Source organism: Embiotoca jacksoni, unplaced genomic scaffold (assembly GCF_022577435.1).
Source record: "Embiotoca jacksoni isolate LCO1_2020_lvr unplaced genomic scaffold, fEmbJac1.0.p SCAF_18, whole genome shotgun sequence".
Classification (NCBI taxonomy): domain Eukaryota; kingdom Metazoa; phylum Chordata; class Actinopteri; family Embiotocidae; genus Embiotoca; species Embiotoca jacksoni.
This window is the reverse complement of record NW_027185318.1, coordinates 11,545,478-11,562,933: the sequence shown is the minus strand read 5'-3', so window position 1 is coordinate 11,562,933 and position 17,456 is coordinate 11,545,478. Positions and strand designations below refer to the sequence as shown.

Sequence of the window (17,456 nt, the reverse complement as noted above, 5' to 3'; positions counted from 1 at the left end):
CTCTTGGAAGCTGATGTACCTGGACTATGTTTGACAGATCTACTGGGCCTCGGTGCCGCCGACAGCCGGAGAAGTTAAGTCTTCACATCGTCCGTTCCATCGCAAGAACATCTGCAAATTTCTTCAAATTTGGCACAAACATTCAATTGGACTCAACGATGCACCAATTAAAATGTCGATGGTCAAAGGTCATTGTAACCTCGCCAAACACGGATGGAAACTGACACCTGACAAGGATGCAACAACTAGCTACAAACTCATTACAGCTACCTAACTTTTTTTTTTTTTTTTAAAGTGCTTGATACTCCAGATATTCATATGCAGTCAAGTATTTTTGTTAAGTTGAAATTGACATGCCAGCCGCTTCCCATAACTGGGGACCCAGAAGGACTCATCCTGCCAGGTCAGTTTCAAAGCCAACTCCAGGAATTGATTGAGTCCTTTCCAGCAGCAGTTTTGTCTTTTAATGAACCTTCATACGGTTTCAGAGAGATGTTTACACCCGTGTGAGAAGGGAGTCTGCAGAGCTCAGCAGACGGCGGCTGTCCAACCTGCGCTGTCACACATGTTTGATTCTACACCACGCAAGTGGGCCAATTAAGGGCATCCCACAGGAGCGTTTGGCACAGCGCGCGTTGACTGGCAACACACACACACACACACACACACACACACACACACACACACACACACACACACACACACACACACACACACACACACACACACACACACACACACGCACGCTGCTGTCATACGTGAAGTGATTTTGACAGAATATATCACGGCGTCAGTTGATGTTCAGAAATTTGACATGCAGTCTCATTTTTAAGTGTTAACTGGAACTTATAATCACTGCTAGTATATCTTTTAATATTCATGTTTATGATTTGTTTTTGCCCTATAGGGTGCTCGGAAAAGTTTTCTAGTATTATTTAAACACTCTTATGCAAATATTTGGCATTTATGGTAAATGTATATTGATCAATTCACCTTTTGTCCGCAGTAGTGACACTATAAATCTCGTATTATTCCTGTATTGACTTAAAATGTGTTTTTCAGTCGTCGATTTGACTTAGTTTTACACTTCATGGTATTTCAGCCACTTTCATATTTTATATTGTACCAAAGTCTTATTAACCTTACATTATATTTGTTCTCAAAGTGGGGATTTTGGTACTCCTTAAGGGGACATGAGAGAAGCCTGGGGGCGTCAGAATATGTGTTATAGGGACAAAAATGTATTAACTGCTGGAACTGCTGTGCATGGAGGTAGTAGTAGCATTATAAAATGCATAATTAAATTGCACTTGTCCTACATTGTCTTCAGCACGAGCATATAAATGCAAAATAATCCTTCGGTCGACAGCGTTTTCAAAAACCCCGGAGAAGATCGGTCGCTTGGCACTCAAGAAGCCCTCAACGTGCTTTGGTCATTACAGGCAGCCTCAGTGCTGTTTTGAGTCCTCACACCAAATGTAACAAAATACGGTGACGCCGGGTCCCAGCAGACGAGACTCCCTGCACGGAGCACCGGCTGCTGCCTCGGCTGGGGCCTTTTGCTCCCAGGGGCCCCATTAACCAATCACAGTGAGCGTCCCTGAGGGAATCCTGCAGAGGGGGAGGCTGTTTTTAATGCTGCTTACTGAGACAACTCATTGTTATATGATTTTAATTGAAGGTTTACTATGCCAGTTGATTTTGGCAACTTGTTTTCTCAGATTTACGATATTTACTTATTTCCGACAGTTAGATGGAAAGACTGACGGCTCTTTCCTGTCTGTGCGTTAAGTGGAAAGTAGAAACGGCAAGCTGGCGCCTCTAAATCTCACTGATTAACATGTTATCTGGTTTGTTTAATCGGTACAAAAACTAGAAACCTAAAAAAAACCTTGGTAATTGTCACTGGTACCACAATTTCACAAGCTGGTTTGTGCATAGTAAAGGCGGTTTTCATGCTAAATAAGTGATTTAAAAGATCAGTTATAAATCCTTAAGAACAACTTTGGTGTCCTGGCTTGGATTTTATCCTCCAGTTTGACACTTTGTCAGCTCTTCAACAGGTAGACAACAGCTCCTCTGGAACAGTTGACCTTCTAACTAAACAAATAAGTTATTTAACTTGAGATGGATTTCTAAAAATCCCCTCAATAATGACCATTTTCACCATCTTTTTTTAAAATAATAACAGGCTATTAATTACTGTTTCGTCGACTTATTAGAAAGTCCCAAAGTACTGAGCATTTATCTATGACTAATGACTGGTCAGTTTTTCCGGAAACAGGCAGAACAAAACAAATGTCTGACACCAAAATCTGATTTGTTTTTTTTTATGTTTTGATGTTTGTTTCTGGGCTACTAAAGATATAAATAAATAATGCCCAATCAAAGTAAACTGTTGAATTTATAACTGCGTGTTAGAAATTATTATTGAAAGATACAGTTTAATACACAGACATGAAACATATCGAAGAACGTCATTATTTTGAGGACCGAGCCTCCCTCCACACGCATGCGTCCTGCTGCTCCGGGCAGGCAGCGGAATGCAGCGCCGCCGCCGTGGCTCAGTGCGCCTCGAGCAGCCAGAGCGCACGGTTACAATGAGCTTCTCCATCGGTCCGACTGAGAGCCAGCGTCCGAACCGAGCTCCGAGCCGCAGACACACCGCCGCCGACACCAGCTACGCCCGCCCGCAGCAGGATGCCCGGGGGAAAGAGAGGGCTTGTGGCACCGCAGAACACTTTTCTGGAGAACATCGTCCGGCGTTCAAGTGGTGAGTCCGCGCGTCGGAGCGAGGCTGGTTCTGGGTTTGGTTTCAACCAGGCGGCTTGGACCCGGACTTTACTGGAATACTGTGTTTTCTCATTTATCAGTGCGACCAGGGTCTTGGAGGATTTAACCCATGAAGTCACTTTACACCCGCATTTATTTGGAGTTTATTCCCTTTTTCTAAGGCTGCGTGAACGTTTTATACATCACAATAAGCAGCGTTAAAGTCAAAGCGGGACTGTTTCTACCAGAAGAACACCGATTAGCTGCTTTGAGGAAAGAATTGATTTCATTTTTGTTGATGTTGGCTGTTGTTCTACTAAAGATGCTCACTGGGAGGCACAGTTGATATTCCCTGCTGACTTTTCTAGATTTTAAATTATGTAAATTTTCTCCCCAAAAGATGGAAGATCATGCCAGACCAAAATGTATTATTATTAGGAGATAAAAAGTTTATTTTGGTCATTAACTCGTTTTATTTATTTTCATAAACACTGACATCTGATCAATTTTTACGCTTAATTTCTTCTTGATATTATTTGTATTATTATTATTATTATTAGGCAAGTTGTTTCCATGGGGAAGGAAACAAATCTGTTTTTGGATGCTGCGTAGAGCTGCGTTTTTTTTTGTGGATGTGTAAAGGGATCTGCTGGGGTAAATATTAAGTCTGCTTGTTTTATCATCGTCTAAATGTGCTCAGTATTATTCAGCTTTATGATTGGCGTTGTTGTTGTTGTTTTTTTTGTTTTCCGTGAGCAGCTCCTATTGTATTTTTTTTCTCCATCGTCTTCAGAAACTGCGCCTGGACTTGGCACCGGCCTGAAACTGTGCTCTCTCTATTAGACTGATTGCTTTGCTCTATTTTCCCAGAAAAGGCAGCGGACTGATTGTCCGGAGTGGAAGTCGGTGTTGTGGACGGGAGGGTTCAGGCAGGTGGAGATGAGGTGGAGAGGTCCAGAAATCTGGTTCTGTCAGGAGGAGCCTCCGGACTGTTGACTGCAGGGCTTCAGTTCTAGTTGGAGAAACATTTATTGTATTTGATATAGTGCAGAAGATGTCCTGGTTGTTCTGAGACTGTTCAGTGCCCATAGGTTCAAGGGCAAAGGTCACCATGACCCCACGAAGCATAACACAACTCGATGATCTATGTGGCAATTATGACTAAATTTCACACCGCGATCTAATAGGACGAAAAGATAAAGTGGTGACGGTTTACATCCCAAAGGTCAACTTCACAGTGACAACATATTGTCTGTCTATTATTCAGCACCATAACTGAGGAGCAGATTTGTGACCATATTTAACGTGCGGTCGGATACGGAATCAATGACGCTAATCTTTGGTGTCCAACGTGAAACTGATCGTATATCTCTGTGCTGTCGAGTTGAAGCTGTGTGAAGCATCCACGTTTTAGAATTTGTAACTTCTTTGCAGCAACATCCACATTTGAAGCATCTTCTGCTGTTATGGCTTTAACTTTGTTCTATCACAATAAGTTTTTTTTTGTGTGGACATTTTCCCAGTTTTTATTAATGTTAAACTCAACATCTTTTGGCGTTTTTAATGATAACGAGCGATTGGAACATCTTAGACTTCAAGATATAATGAGGGACATTTGGTTTTCTGACTGTGAAAAAGTTCCGTTTCATCAAATTACTTAAAATCAACAACTGACCACGAGATATATAAAGACAGTTCAGGACTTAAAATGAAACAACATGATGCAGAATGTGTCATAGTTGATTTTTGTTGTTGTTGTCTTTAGTTCAATAATATAAGAGTTAACCTGCTGCTTTTGGGGCCCCGTCTAGTCTTTCTTAAAGATTTTGTCGGTAGGACGTTGACTTGCAGCACACTCTGTAGATACGTTCTATATTTCACCTGATTTTTCATTTTGCTGTCAATTAAATTTGAAAGTAAAACCTCTCACGTAGCCGATCAGAGAATCACCCGACAATCAAAGCTGTTAACACCAGAATAATCTCATTACTGGGTTTCTTCAGAGACGCGAAGTCCCTCTGTGACTCTTTAATGTTTCTTCAGAGAGCTTCTGTTGGTATCTGCGTTGGTTGTGATGAAAGCGGAGAGCAGGAAAGGTCAAGATGATTCCAGGTTGTTGGGTTTTTTTGTGCGCGTGTTGAATTAGTCTTAGTCAGCTGTTTAATTTCAAAGGTCACAGAGGAGAAAGCAGCCGTGAGGTTTTAGGCTTGGAAAAAAAAAAAAAAAAAAGATGCATTTAAAATTCCCTCGTGTGCTGAAAAATGACTTCGGTAATTGTTTGGAAAGAGGAGCGGAGAACAGATGAGGCTCGTATTGTTCTGGATTGTTCCACGTTAAAGGTGTGACCCTCTCACACTTCACCCATAATACCACTTTGTAATCGGTCCAGTAAGAGAGGTGAGTATGACAGAAAGACTTTTAATTTGATGGAAAGTTTCCTTAAAACCAAACAGTTGAATGAATGAAATATAGAAAGGGATTTTTTTTTTTTTTTTTTTTTTTTTGTGTTCTTGCCACTCGTGGGAGTGTAAAGTTTCTCCTGTGGGAGGAGCCAGAAAAAAGACTCGTTGGAGATGATAGACGGTGGACGAGAGCAGTGACGAAAGTCTGTAGTGAAAATTACCAGTTTTTTTTCTGTGTGGTCACGATGAAAGCATTTATGGTTTGACCTGTATATTAGTCAATTAATTTGCATGAAAGTTTAGGGAGTTCTCATGTAAGGCAGCTGTCATGTCGGTTTGCTCCCACACAGACTTGATTTCTCTGGAACTTAAGATCTGCATAAATAAATTCAAAACACGAGTTGAGAAGTTTTTACTTATGGAAATAAGTCAGTGATGTTCATATTGCAGGCTAGAGCTGCCACAAGACTTCCCGTGTTCACGGAATAAACCTTCAACCAGCTCATGAAATCAAAATCTAATGCAAAGCTGCTGTAAAACATCATATTGTTGATTCGATATCTGAACCAATCGGCTGTTGGATCAGCGGAATGTTTCCCATAATGCCCCAATGTTGTGGAAAGCAGCAGCTAGCGCCACCTTGAGGTTATCATTGCTACTACTGATTCGGTGCAGGCCTGTCTCATCACAAATTTGTATATTGCAACCTATTGCATAAATGTTGGAATTATTTCCATTAATCTATGTAAAAACATCTGGATAAACCTCTGAATGTAGCTCCTCAACCCTCCTCGCTCACTGGATTTGACCCGACTTCTTTCTCTTTTCCCGAAAAAGTGACACAAAGCTTGATGTGCGCTCTCTGCTCAAGTTTCAGGTCCATGTGCACATTTACCAGTGGTCACATGAACGTGTGTAACTCGGGTGCTGATGATGATCAACATATGCAACTTGGAATACTTACTCGCGAAGGTTATTGCTTCCTCCTGCTCCGTGCATGTCACTGTGCTACGTTTCAGCGCAACGGGAACAGCTGCAGAACTTTTTGATTGCACCTCGTATGTAGTCCCATGACTATTAGAAGGTGGTTTAATAACACCGATTTTTGTATTTTATTAAAGTCAGATATCACCCGGTCAGTGACGTCCACCGCTGTTATAACAGTGATTTTTTTTCCCCCCTCGTTATGGAGAACATTTTTATTACAGTTAATATTTCTTCTTCTCCCATCAGAGGGCCGACCGGTGAAATCAATGGAATACGGCGTTGTGAGCTTTTAGGCATCAGTCTGTAAAACCTGCCCGAGAGCTGCTGACGGCGCGTCAGCCACTCATCCGCTTGTGTTTCACTGCAGAAATGTTTTAGTCTTTTCATAGTTTCATCAGGTTTTCTTTTTTCCCTCCTCCCTGCTTTCAGGGAAGCACTCCCTTCCTGTAATGTTTTTGGGCATGAACACAGTCACATTTGATTTGCTCTTACAGCATCTTTCACTGACCTACTATTTTTATTTATTTAATTTTTTTTGGGGAGGAGAGGAGGTGCTCTGAATCATTAACTGCCATTCTTACTACTACAGTATTTCTGGCAAGCGATGAAGGGAACTTTCAGCAGCTTTGCATGTTTTAGCTCCTCAAGTACACATTGTATATACTTTGCATGATGTTGCAGCACGTCTCTGACATTTCATACACGGCAGACGTAGAGTCAACTTCATACCAGCCTGTTTAAAAACAAATGACTTGCAAGAATTGAACATTACCGGAGATGCTCCAGGTTATCTGCTGCCGTGCAATGACTGACATCTTTTCTTGGATGTTTGGATGTAGAAAGGAGAGTTTGCAATTACTTGCATATGTTGGGTTTTCAAGTTTTGAGGATGATGGTTTTAAGCCGAGGTCCAATATAGTGTACATTTTCAACAAGTCCCTATTCCTAAATGACAGCTCGGGTGTTGTGACCTTACCGTACCCCGGTTGTCATGGTAACAATGGGATTATGCAGTTGCAGTTCCATGATATTTAGGCAGATATCATGGTTTCGGTTTGAATAAACACGTTAGCTACGCAAGTTACCTAACAAACGTTAGTTTTGACTGACTTTGACTTGTTGTTTATCGCGGGACACAAACAGCGTCTTGGTCACAATACATGTAAATATCGGCCGTATTCAGCAGCCTGTACATGAAGCTCAAAGTTTTTCTGTGCAATAAGACATTATTAACCCTTTAAGCCATAGAGGCCCCCAATTGGGGGCCGGGGACTAAACCATTATTAAAATATGGACATATATACTAATATTTACACATCTGAACAAATCTCACAAGTGTTCCCTTTATTATTAAAAATATATATATATTTTTATTATTTTTTATTGTGGTTGCAGAGATATATCCTTTTTGCAATTTTCGAGCAGAAGCCTAAAAAGTAGGTTTGTTTTTAAAGGGTTAATGCACACTGTCATTTCACTGAAGTTAAAACGGATGTGAACCCAATTTAGTTTAGAGTCAAAATCTCAAAGACTGTTGTTTTGTTCTCTTTGGCGACGCCTGTGGCGATAAGCAGCAATTGCAGCTGTGTTGCTGGACTTTACTTCCCCCAAAGAGTGTGACGGTTCTTTTTTCTTTAGATTTGCATTTGGTTTTAAAGTTTCGTCTGCAATTATTTTTTTGTTCGCCATAGTAACCGTTTACTCACAATGCTAACAGAGACAGAACAAAACAGTACACCTCTTCTTCTTCTTCTTTTTGTTCTTGTTCTACCTCTACTTCTTCTTCTTCTTCTTCTTCTTCTTCTTCTTCTTCTTCTTCTACTTCTTCTTCTTCTTCTTCTTCTTCTTCTTCTTGTGCCCCCTTCACACACAAGTAAGCTGAAGAGCAAGAGTGTTGTCATTCACTTTGTTCTCAGCTCTTAAATATGTACAAAGTTACCATAATTAATGGTCAAGTTGCAGAAACAAGACCTCTGTCTTCCTTTAATCAAGCGATACCGAGGTTTCACTGCCATAGATTCTGTTATGTGTCTGTCAGCTGGTCTCCATCTAAAACATGCAGTATCGTGGAGACTGGCTGACAGCACTGTGACGTATCTATGAGCTTTGGAGCTAATTGTTAAACACTCAAAAGCGCATGTATTGTTCTCCCTAGCGGCCAAGCTATCACCATGCAGAATATATCAACTGAATAATTAATATCTGTGTGGTTATGAAAGGGAGAGCGAAAGAGCAACAAGTTGCAGGTGGTAATCCCCCCCCCCCCCCCCACACTGTTATTTCTTTCTCCTGCTCGGCTGGAGCTGCTGGGACTAAACAGTGTGGCTGATGGAGAGGTAAATGATTAAGTCGCTGCAGGGGACTGGGATCATTTTTGTTAATAAGGTGACGCCCACCTCATCCTCTTCATCGTCAGCCTGCAGACTGTCTCATGCTGCATGAATCTATCCTCTTTTTGTAGGCTAACAAGTGCGGCCGGCTTCAGATCAAGTCAGTGGGACTCAACTACTTTTGATTGTTCAATTCAGTTTGTTTATAATGTCAAATCAAAGAGGAAATGGTGGGGAGCCGTTTACATTTAGTAGAAGTCAACATTTATCTGCAGTTATTTTTATATTTTGAAAACTACTTCAGCTGTTTCTTATTTTGCATATTTTGTTACTTTTGCCTAAAAATTGCTGCTGTACAGCTGTTTTCACTCGTAGCTGTGTTGTCGTGTTTTTGTCAGCCTACATGTTCAGAGTAAACTATGAATTCGTGACCTTAGATCATGAACATAATCTGACCTCAAGGCCCATTTACCAGCTTTTTCTGAAACTTTGAACCACATCGCGTTTGTGTTGAGATCAAGAAATCCCAGTAGATACAGTACATTTACTTCTCCTGGAATAAGGTCATAAAACACCAAAGTATAAGAAAATACATCAGCACACAGACGCTAATGGAGCAGGAGCTAGTAAGAAGGGGGCGGGGCTTCATCTATAAGCAGGCGGAGCTCTGAACAGGCCGTAACAAACATGGCTGCCCCTGGATCAGATGAGGAAGCTGAATCTTGAGCCTTTTATGTCTTTTATATGTTTGTGTGTTGGTATATCATTTGTATATATATATATATATATATATATATATATATATATATTCATTCAGGTAGAGCAGGGGTGTCAAACTCATTTTAGTTAAGGGGCCACATACTGCCCACTTTGATCTCAAGTGGGCCAGACCAGTAAAATCATAGCATAATAATGCATACATAACGACAATATTTCTCTTTGTTTAAATCATTGGTGAAGGTTTTTGGATGATAAACCCTATTTTAAGGTCTTTCTACAATAAACTAGAAACATAAAGACCAAAAACTCAGACATTGCATTTACGCTGTTTTTAAAGCAATTACTGGATCGATTAAAAAAAAAATTACAAAACGTTTGTACTCATAAACCTCCATTTTCTCATAGAAATGCAATTTATGTCTATCTGTAATTTTCACACTTAGTAAAGTCATCCGGTGGGCCGAGCTGGACCCCCTGGCGGGCCGGAGGCCGTATGTTTGACACCCCTGAGGTAGAGGGAATAATATCCTCCAGATTTGATCACCTACAAAGTGTAATTGATTCTGGCTTCCGCAGCTCGATTACAACCGACTGACAGTAAACTGTAAAGAATCATTTGTGCTCACGACATCAGCATCTCCAGTTGGTAAAAAAAAAAAAAGGGTCATCGTGTGGGAGAAACGACTTTTTGCTGAAAATCCAGATTGGCTGGAATGAAAAGGAGAGAGCAGAAAGGTCGAGATGATTTAAAGCAACTGTCTTGAAGTTGGTCTTAGTCAGCTCTTTACTCCAAAGGGCACACAAGAGGCTGCAGCTTTCAAAGATCACTTCAGAGGTTTTGAAGCCTGTCTTACTCTCATATGCACCGCGTGTACGTTCAGGGAGCCGCTGCTCGCTGTAATCGTTCCTCCTCATATCGACTGCGCGACTTCTCTCTGAGAACATCTTTTTTAGCAGTTTCTTCTTCTGTCTTTATAAAAAAAAAAAAAAAAAAAAATTCAAGAATCAATTTAAAGTTAGATTGGATACTTTTCTTCTTTTTTCTTAACTCTGAAATGCCCAAAATATTTCCTGTGAGGAACCAAAAATGGATTTGTGTGAAGTGCCAAAAATAAATGTTTACGTTATGTGAAATTACATTAAATTTCATTAAAATAAAAAATATATTTGACTGAAAAACAGCTCTGTGTCTGTTCTGTGCCTCAATGTCTCATCTTGATTGACAGCTCGGTCAGTGTTCAGGACACACTAACAGCACCTGACCATCAGCCTGAGAGAAATAGAATATCATAATTCTTCTTAGATTAGATGACCAATGTATTTGAATAGAAATAGAAAATCTTAACAGTACTATACTGTACATTGTTTTAAAACTCTACATAATAATAATAATAAGAGCTTGTTAAATGCCGTGGAGGACCAAACAAATAAGGCGGGCCCAAAACTTGGCTGTTGTGTTTAAACTGAACAAAATTAAATTGATTGATTTTTAGATCAAAGTAAACCAGCAGTTTTAAACGACCACAAGAGGAAACGGTGTCCGTGTTCACGTCTTGCCTCGCCTCCGTGTGAGAAGTACACGCATGCAAGAGCAGAGTCTGAGAAGGAGGTCACGTGACAAGTACAAAGAGTGATGAAGGAAGACTCGGGGCAGTTGGCTGGATCAAACCCAGGACATTTTCTCACCTAGATGGGGTGAAATGTGACACTGACAGGGTGCCCTGCTGTGGACTGACGGGGGTATTTCACACTTTGGTGTGATGCTGGATTGTTTTTTTTTTAACAGGTATGACATACTGGGTCGGCATTTTGAAAGAAAAGATGCGGTTTTGACGTCCCTGAACCAGAAAGTCTCCTTGAAATGATTTCCATGAGGACCACTAACGGAACTTGACGAAGCCCGTCAGTCTCAAAATCAGTCAATTTCTCTCTCTATTAGTTTACATCTTAAGTGGTTGAAAGCTGTTCTCTGCAGAAACTTTGCAGCCTTTTAAGTGTTTTTCATGTCTGATGCTGTGACTGCAGCTGACAGGTCTTTTCTTCTTCTGTGCAGAGACCAGCTTTCTCCTGGGAAACGCCCAGATCGTGGAGTGGCCTGTAGTTTACAGCAATGACGGATTCTGCAAACTGTCTGGCTTCCACAGGGCAGAGGTCATGCAGAAGAGCAGCACATGCAGGTAAAAGGCCCGATTTTTCTCTTCGTATTTTGTCTTTGAACACTCAAACATTGTAAATCTGCAGTAATATCCGTGTATAACGAGGTGTTATCGGTCCCAGTGTGGTAATGGTGCTGTAATCCACTCGCAGTGCAACTGTTTGCATTACATTTCACCTTTACATTTGCGCACACTTTCCTGCTGAATGTATAACAGGCACACGTCTTATTTAGCGTCAAGGTTGATGCGTTTGTAATGTTTTAAATGCTTCAGAGAAAGTGGGACTCATTAAAAGCAATATATTTATCCAACCACATCGGAGTTGCTACGATTCGTCGCCGTCCCTTTCAAACTTCTCTATTCATCTATTTATATAGATTTTTAATCTAAGTGCAAGAAAGAGAGAAGATTACAAACTGCCGATTGTTTCGGACCTGCCTGATTCTGTCCTGCCGTATTGATCAGTAAAAAACAAAAAAAACAAAAAATGCGTCAGGAGACCCGTCTTCGTTTAGCGCTCCAGAGCCGCTCTGATATCATGCTCAGAAAAGTGTGGAGCTCAGCAGAGTCACTCTTTCAAAGCAAGACCATTTTCATTTTTGTCAGAGAGAGAGAGAGAGAGAGAGAGAGAGAGAGAGAGAGAGAGAGAGAGGAGGGGGGTGATGGGTTCGGGGTAGAGGGGGTGAGGGGGTGGCACACCATTCAGTGAGCCTCTGAAATGAATCCAATTTGGAGCTGCCAGTGAGAGCTCGGCCCGGTCCAGCTCGAGGACGGCGTCCTGCTCGTCTGTCAGTCAGGGCGTTTTAAAATCCGACTCCAAAGGGCGACTCCTCTCCCATCTGACCGAAGGGGGAGGGAGGAGATTGGAAGGGGTGGAGGGGGTGACGGCCCTTGACTTGCCAGCAGCCTAAAAAAGTGAGTGAGACGGGAGACATTTATCCGTCCACTCCCCCAGCTGCTCCGGGCCGAGGAGGACCACCGAGACTGACAATGTGTTCGGATGTGACGTGACACGGAGAGGATGGAGGAGCCCGCTGAGAGCTTTAAACTCACAGGCTGCTGCCAGAGTGGTGGACGACAGCAGCCTGGTAATGAGGTCCAGTGTTTAAAAGGAGGTCATTTTTTGATACCCTGTAAAAGACTTTGTGACGGGGTGTATCGACATTTTATATATAAAAAAACAAAAAACCTTCAGCCGGTCACCATAGAGCGTATATGAAAGGTGAACGTAGCATCCAGGTCCGACAAAACAAGGCCAATGCGGAAGTGTCTTAACATGCAATACTACAAAGGGCCACTAGAGGCTCCAAAAAAAAAAACCCTCTGGCTCCACAGACTCCCATTGAACTTCTCTCATTGAAATTCAAAGTCAATCAATTTTTTCCACGAGTTATTTTGGGTGTTGTTAGTTTACGTCGCTCTTTCTTATTAGCATTTTCCTGTTAATGCAGGTCGTGTTTCCATGGGGACAGAAGCGGTATTTGATGAAGTCACACCCATAAGGACCTTTTTCATTGTATATCCAATGTTCGATATAGCTGGAAGATAAAAAGAACATTTCAGCTGCATTCAAGTTCAAACCAACAGGCAGACTTTGGGTCTGAAAAGTGAAGGCTTGCAGTGCCGCTGAGGGCCACTAGGGGCTGGCTCCCAAAAACCTCGAGCTCCAATAGACTCCCATTCAAAGAGCATTAATCTTCTCTCATCAAGTCAACGTCACGTCCACGTTGGCTGCTGACGCTGAAGTTTAATTCAAACATCTTGTAATGTGAAGAAAGGCTCTTCATCAGACACTTTTTGCGTTTACACCATCAGGACACTTTTTTTTGTTTTGTTTCGGTCCTACAAGAATCTAACGGCCCAGAAAACAGTCACAATATTTCAGGGAAGTTGTCTGATTGTTGTTGATGATTATGACAAAAAAATATTGAAAAATAAGTGTTGCACATTTATACGGCAGCATGAACGCAACCGTTTGCTTTAGAATATTCAACAAAAACTACTATTTTACTCCGGCTTGTTGTCCATTTGATCTTTTGTAACTTCTACACAGCTGAGGTCTTTCTCCCGAGACCAAGTCGGTTACATTTATAAACCGACATAAGCCAAAACAAGTGCTGCTCAACATCGAACACAATTAAAACGATCAGACAGACTATCAACATTTAAGTCTTCGAAGGCAAAATAAACAATTAAGTGAAAGAAAATAACGACAATTAAGTTCCATACGTAACGACTAACGGTGTCATATTTATATTAGAATTAACCGTTTCTTTGCACAGCTCTGTGTTCATTAGTTCTTGAAGACACTGAGGCTGCGGGAACAGAAAGTCATCACTCTGGGTAATTATATTAACGCAGATTAAAATGTCCTCAGAACCTCTCAGGATTAATCACAACCATGCCAGGAAATGCAGGCTGCACCGATCCAAGTCTTTCACCGTGCGCTCAGTTCATCCATCGCCCGCAGTGCAAAAAAAACCCCCAAAAAAACAAAAAAACATCACGGCACCGCTACATACATGATCTACTGTGACACGGAGGTGGGGGGAGGCTGCCGAGGGTCAAGTCACTATTGATCGCTGCTGTCTCTCAAACTGCCCGTTTCCTTATTTTATTATTATTTTTTTTTTTTGCAGTTTTATGTACGGAGAGCTGACGGACAAGAAGAACATCGACAAAGTCAGGCAGACGTTCGACAACTATGAGTCCAACTGCTTCGAAATCCTGCTGTACAGGAAGAACAGTGAGCTGCCCGTTGAACTTCTATCACGTTTGTTGTTTAATTGTGTTTGAGGTGGGAAAGATTTACACCACGTCTTAATATGTTAAACCAGATAATAGAAATGTAACTCGTGTGTAAAGTGATGTTAAATACTGGATCAGCACAGCGGACTAAGTGTGCAGACGAAAAATGTTCCCGTCTCTCCGAGAATTGATCGCCCGTGAGGGCAGAGTGTGAGGGGAGGATGATGACGAGGCAGGGAGGAAGAAAGAGTATAAAGATCAATTTTAAAGTGGCAGAAATGTGCTGACAAATCGGGAGAGCGGGGTCCTCGTCGGAGGCTCGACGAGACGACGACAGCGAATCAACTTTCTTGGAAGTTTCGCCTGCCCTGAAAGTTCGCACAGAGGTAATAACGTCCCCCCCCCCCCCCAAAAAAAGCTAAGCTGGTTCGAGGCTCGTCTGTGCAGGAAGAACAGCGAGTTCCTTCGCATGTTTAACGTTCAGAATCAAACCGTTCTGCACAAAGACGATTGGGTTCGTAAGGTGACTTTAAAAAGTGGAAGTGAGATTTTTGAGTGAGAATATCGGACATAAAATAGGATTATGATATTATGGCACACATAAAGTGTTGCACTTGGACTGGAATTATTCTACATCCAGCGATAAGTTTAATGATCTTATTGCAGGATATTAGGTGTGCGTGGTTTTGGGGAAACAAAGAGTCTAGTGGTCCGAGTTTGAAATGACTTGTGTCGCCTTCAGAGAGCAGCTAGGTGGTGTGAAAACCGATCCGCTTCGATTTTAATTGACTGACATGTTTCTTCTTTGGTTTACAAGGCCAGAACATCTTTTTAGAGGTTTCGAGATCCTTGAAAGTTTTTCATTATTTCTAGTTTTACATGAAAACACGACAGATATATATATTTTTTTAGTTTAATGTGAAGACCCCGCTCACATTTTAAGAGCTGATGTCGATCAAGAGACGTAACTGGGGGTTATTGCTTCCTCCTGCTTCGTGTACATCACTCTGCTAAATTCAGTCCACGTGCAACAGAAATGGTCTCAGTCAAAGTCTTTAGTTATTATTCATGTGAAAATCCTGATGCAGTCGGCTGTTCAGATGGTACATTTAATGAGTACATTTGTGATGACAAGTCATTGAGAATTCACTGCTTTCCTCTTGTTTTCCATCCTCTTTTGGCTTGTTGACATGCTCGGCCGCAGGAAGTCCCGTGTGGTTCTACATGCAAGTGGCTCCCATCAGGAACGAGAACGACAAGGTGGTTCTGTTCCTCTGCACGTTTAAGGACATCACGCTGTTCAAGCAGCCCATCGAGGACGAGACCACCAAAGGTGAGTGTTTCCTCTGCAGCCGCATCGTTGAAGGTTATTTTTGGTTGTTTTATTTTTAGATAATTCACAGCAGAATGTTGTTGTTTTTTGTGTGTTTTTTTTTCAAGCTGAGAGAAGAAACGATGAGCGGCAGAAAGTCTTCGGTGCGTTTAAAAAGCGGAAATTTTCCGGTGCGTTCGGCTTCGTGTAGCAGAGAGGGAGTCGTGACAACATGGCTGTATGGAGTTTAAAGCTTCTGATTGGACACATGTGTCTTCATCCTCCTCTTCCTTAAACAGCTTCTTTTTCTTCCGCTCTCGTCATCTTCATTAATATTTTAACTTTTTCACATTTTTCTTCCTTTCGTCCTATTTTTTTTTTCTCGTCAGTTTCTGTCACCTTCATCTTTGAATCCTCTTTTATATTTCCCCTGACGTTTTTGTGATTTTTAATTAATTAATTTATTTTTGCTCTGGTCACCACCAGTTTGGTCCAGACTGGAATTTTTTTTTCTTCGAAAGAAACAACAAAAGGAGGTTGACATTTGTGGTTTTGAGGAAGGATGGCCATGACTCTGGGTTTTTTAATTCATGTTCCCCTGAGGATAAATTGTAATAGCTTTGGTTCTCTGGCTTCTCCTCCAGCGCCATCATCTAATTATCTCCAAAACTAATGATGTTGCCATTTTCTCCTTCTCGCGCATCATCTTCTGCGTTGATATTTCATTTCGGACTTCTTATCGTCTTTGTTGCTCGTCACTTTTTATGCCCTCTTTTCTCTTCTTTCCCTGCATAGTTTTTAACTCCATCTTCTCTTCCTTTATTGTTGTCCTTCCTCATCATCTTTTTACCTCCTTTCACTCTTCCTCTCGTCTCTCTGCTTCTTCTCTTGTCCTTCCTCTCGCACCGAGACATCTCCGAACATTCGAGCTGCGCTACATTTCTTTCTTCTTTTTTTTTTTCTCCTCTTTTATTTCATCCCAAGCTGTGGCTGAATAAAACCCGAAACAAGTCGCGCCTCGTTTCCTGCGATGCCGGAGCGTCTCCAGCTGTCAGGTTGGGTTTGAGGAGGTTGTGTTGCTGTCAGGAGACGCAGGAGATGTGGGTGGCGGTGTCGTCCTCTGTGCCCTGACTGATGCACGGTGTCAGCTTCCCGCCCAGGGAATCGGCCGGGGCCTGCGCTGAGCGGGCGTGTTTGCCCTTTGACGAGCGCCCTCCCTCAACCTCCCCCTCTCACCCACAACCCCCTTTTTTTTTTAATGCACATGCACATGTACACACGCGTGCACACGCTGCAGCGCCGGCCCGCCTCCCACCCGCCGCTGCAGGGATCCGTCGTGTGATTTGTTTTGTTCATTCGTTCATGTTCATTATGTGTACCAGCGACACGTGAAAAACATGGGTCGAACATGCCATTAGAGGCTGAGCGGAACAAATACTGTCACGTCAGTGTGCCGACGTCTCCGTGATTCACCGTGGCTGCCGAGACAAACTTCAGGTTTACTTCTGCGATCAGACACTCGCTGTCCAAGACTCCACCTTGTCCAAGAGTTTGCTGAAAGAATGAATATTTTACAGGTGGAAATAAATTATTTTCAGACAAAGATGGTTACTTCATAGATATATTTTGCACTTAAACATTTCAGCTAAATTTACTTGTAAACTTGTTAAAAAAAAAAAAATACCCATGATTTTGCATTTTGTCTGCAATTTTCTTCCTTTATTGTTGATTTTTACACAGTTGAGTCACATTTTTCCACAAGATAAAAAGACCATCTCAGAAAATGTCTGTCCATCTTGATCCACTTGATCACACGGTCGGTGGTTCAGTCTCCGCCTCCTCCGGTCCACAAGTTGAACCTCCAACCTTTGTGTGTGCATGTGTAGAGGCGAAATATAAACTGCTTTTAGAAGCACCATGAACGCTATTGATTTATGAGAAACGGTTTTCCATGAGTGTTATGATCATTACTGTCGATGAGCGAGTACACATGATCTGTCTCTGTACTTGGAGGGGGCGGGGCTTAATC

At 41.9% G+C, this 17,456-nt stretch overlaps 1 protein-coding gene across 1 annotated transcript in view; it reads left to right on the top strand.

The window, feature by feature from the left end:
• Nucleotides 1–2,540: 2,540 nt before the first annotated feature.
• Nucleotides 2,541–17,456, top strand: part of kcnh5b (potassium voltage-gated channel, subfamily H (eag-related), member 5b) — a 91,381-nt gene continuing 76,465 nt past the window's right edge. Inside the window, 4 exon segments of the mRNA XM_069152807.1 lie at nt 2,541–2,773; nt 11,265–11,388; nt 14,007–14,113; nt 15,320–15,448. Of these exon segments, the coding sequence (XP_069008908.1) occupies nt 2,701–2,773; nt 11,265–11,388; nt 14,007–14,113; nt 15,320–15,448 (433 nt within the window). The 5' untranslated portion in view covers nt 2,541–2,700.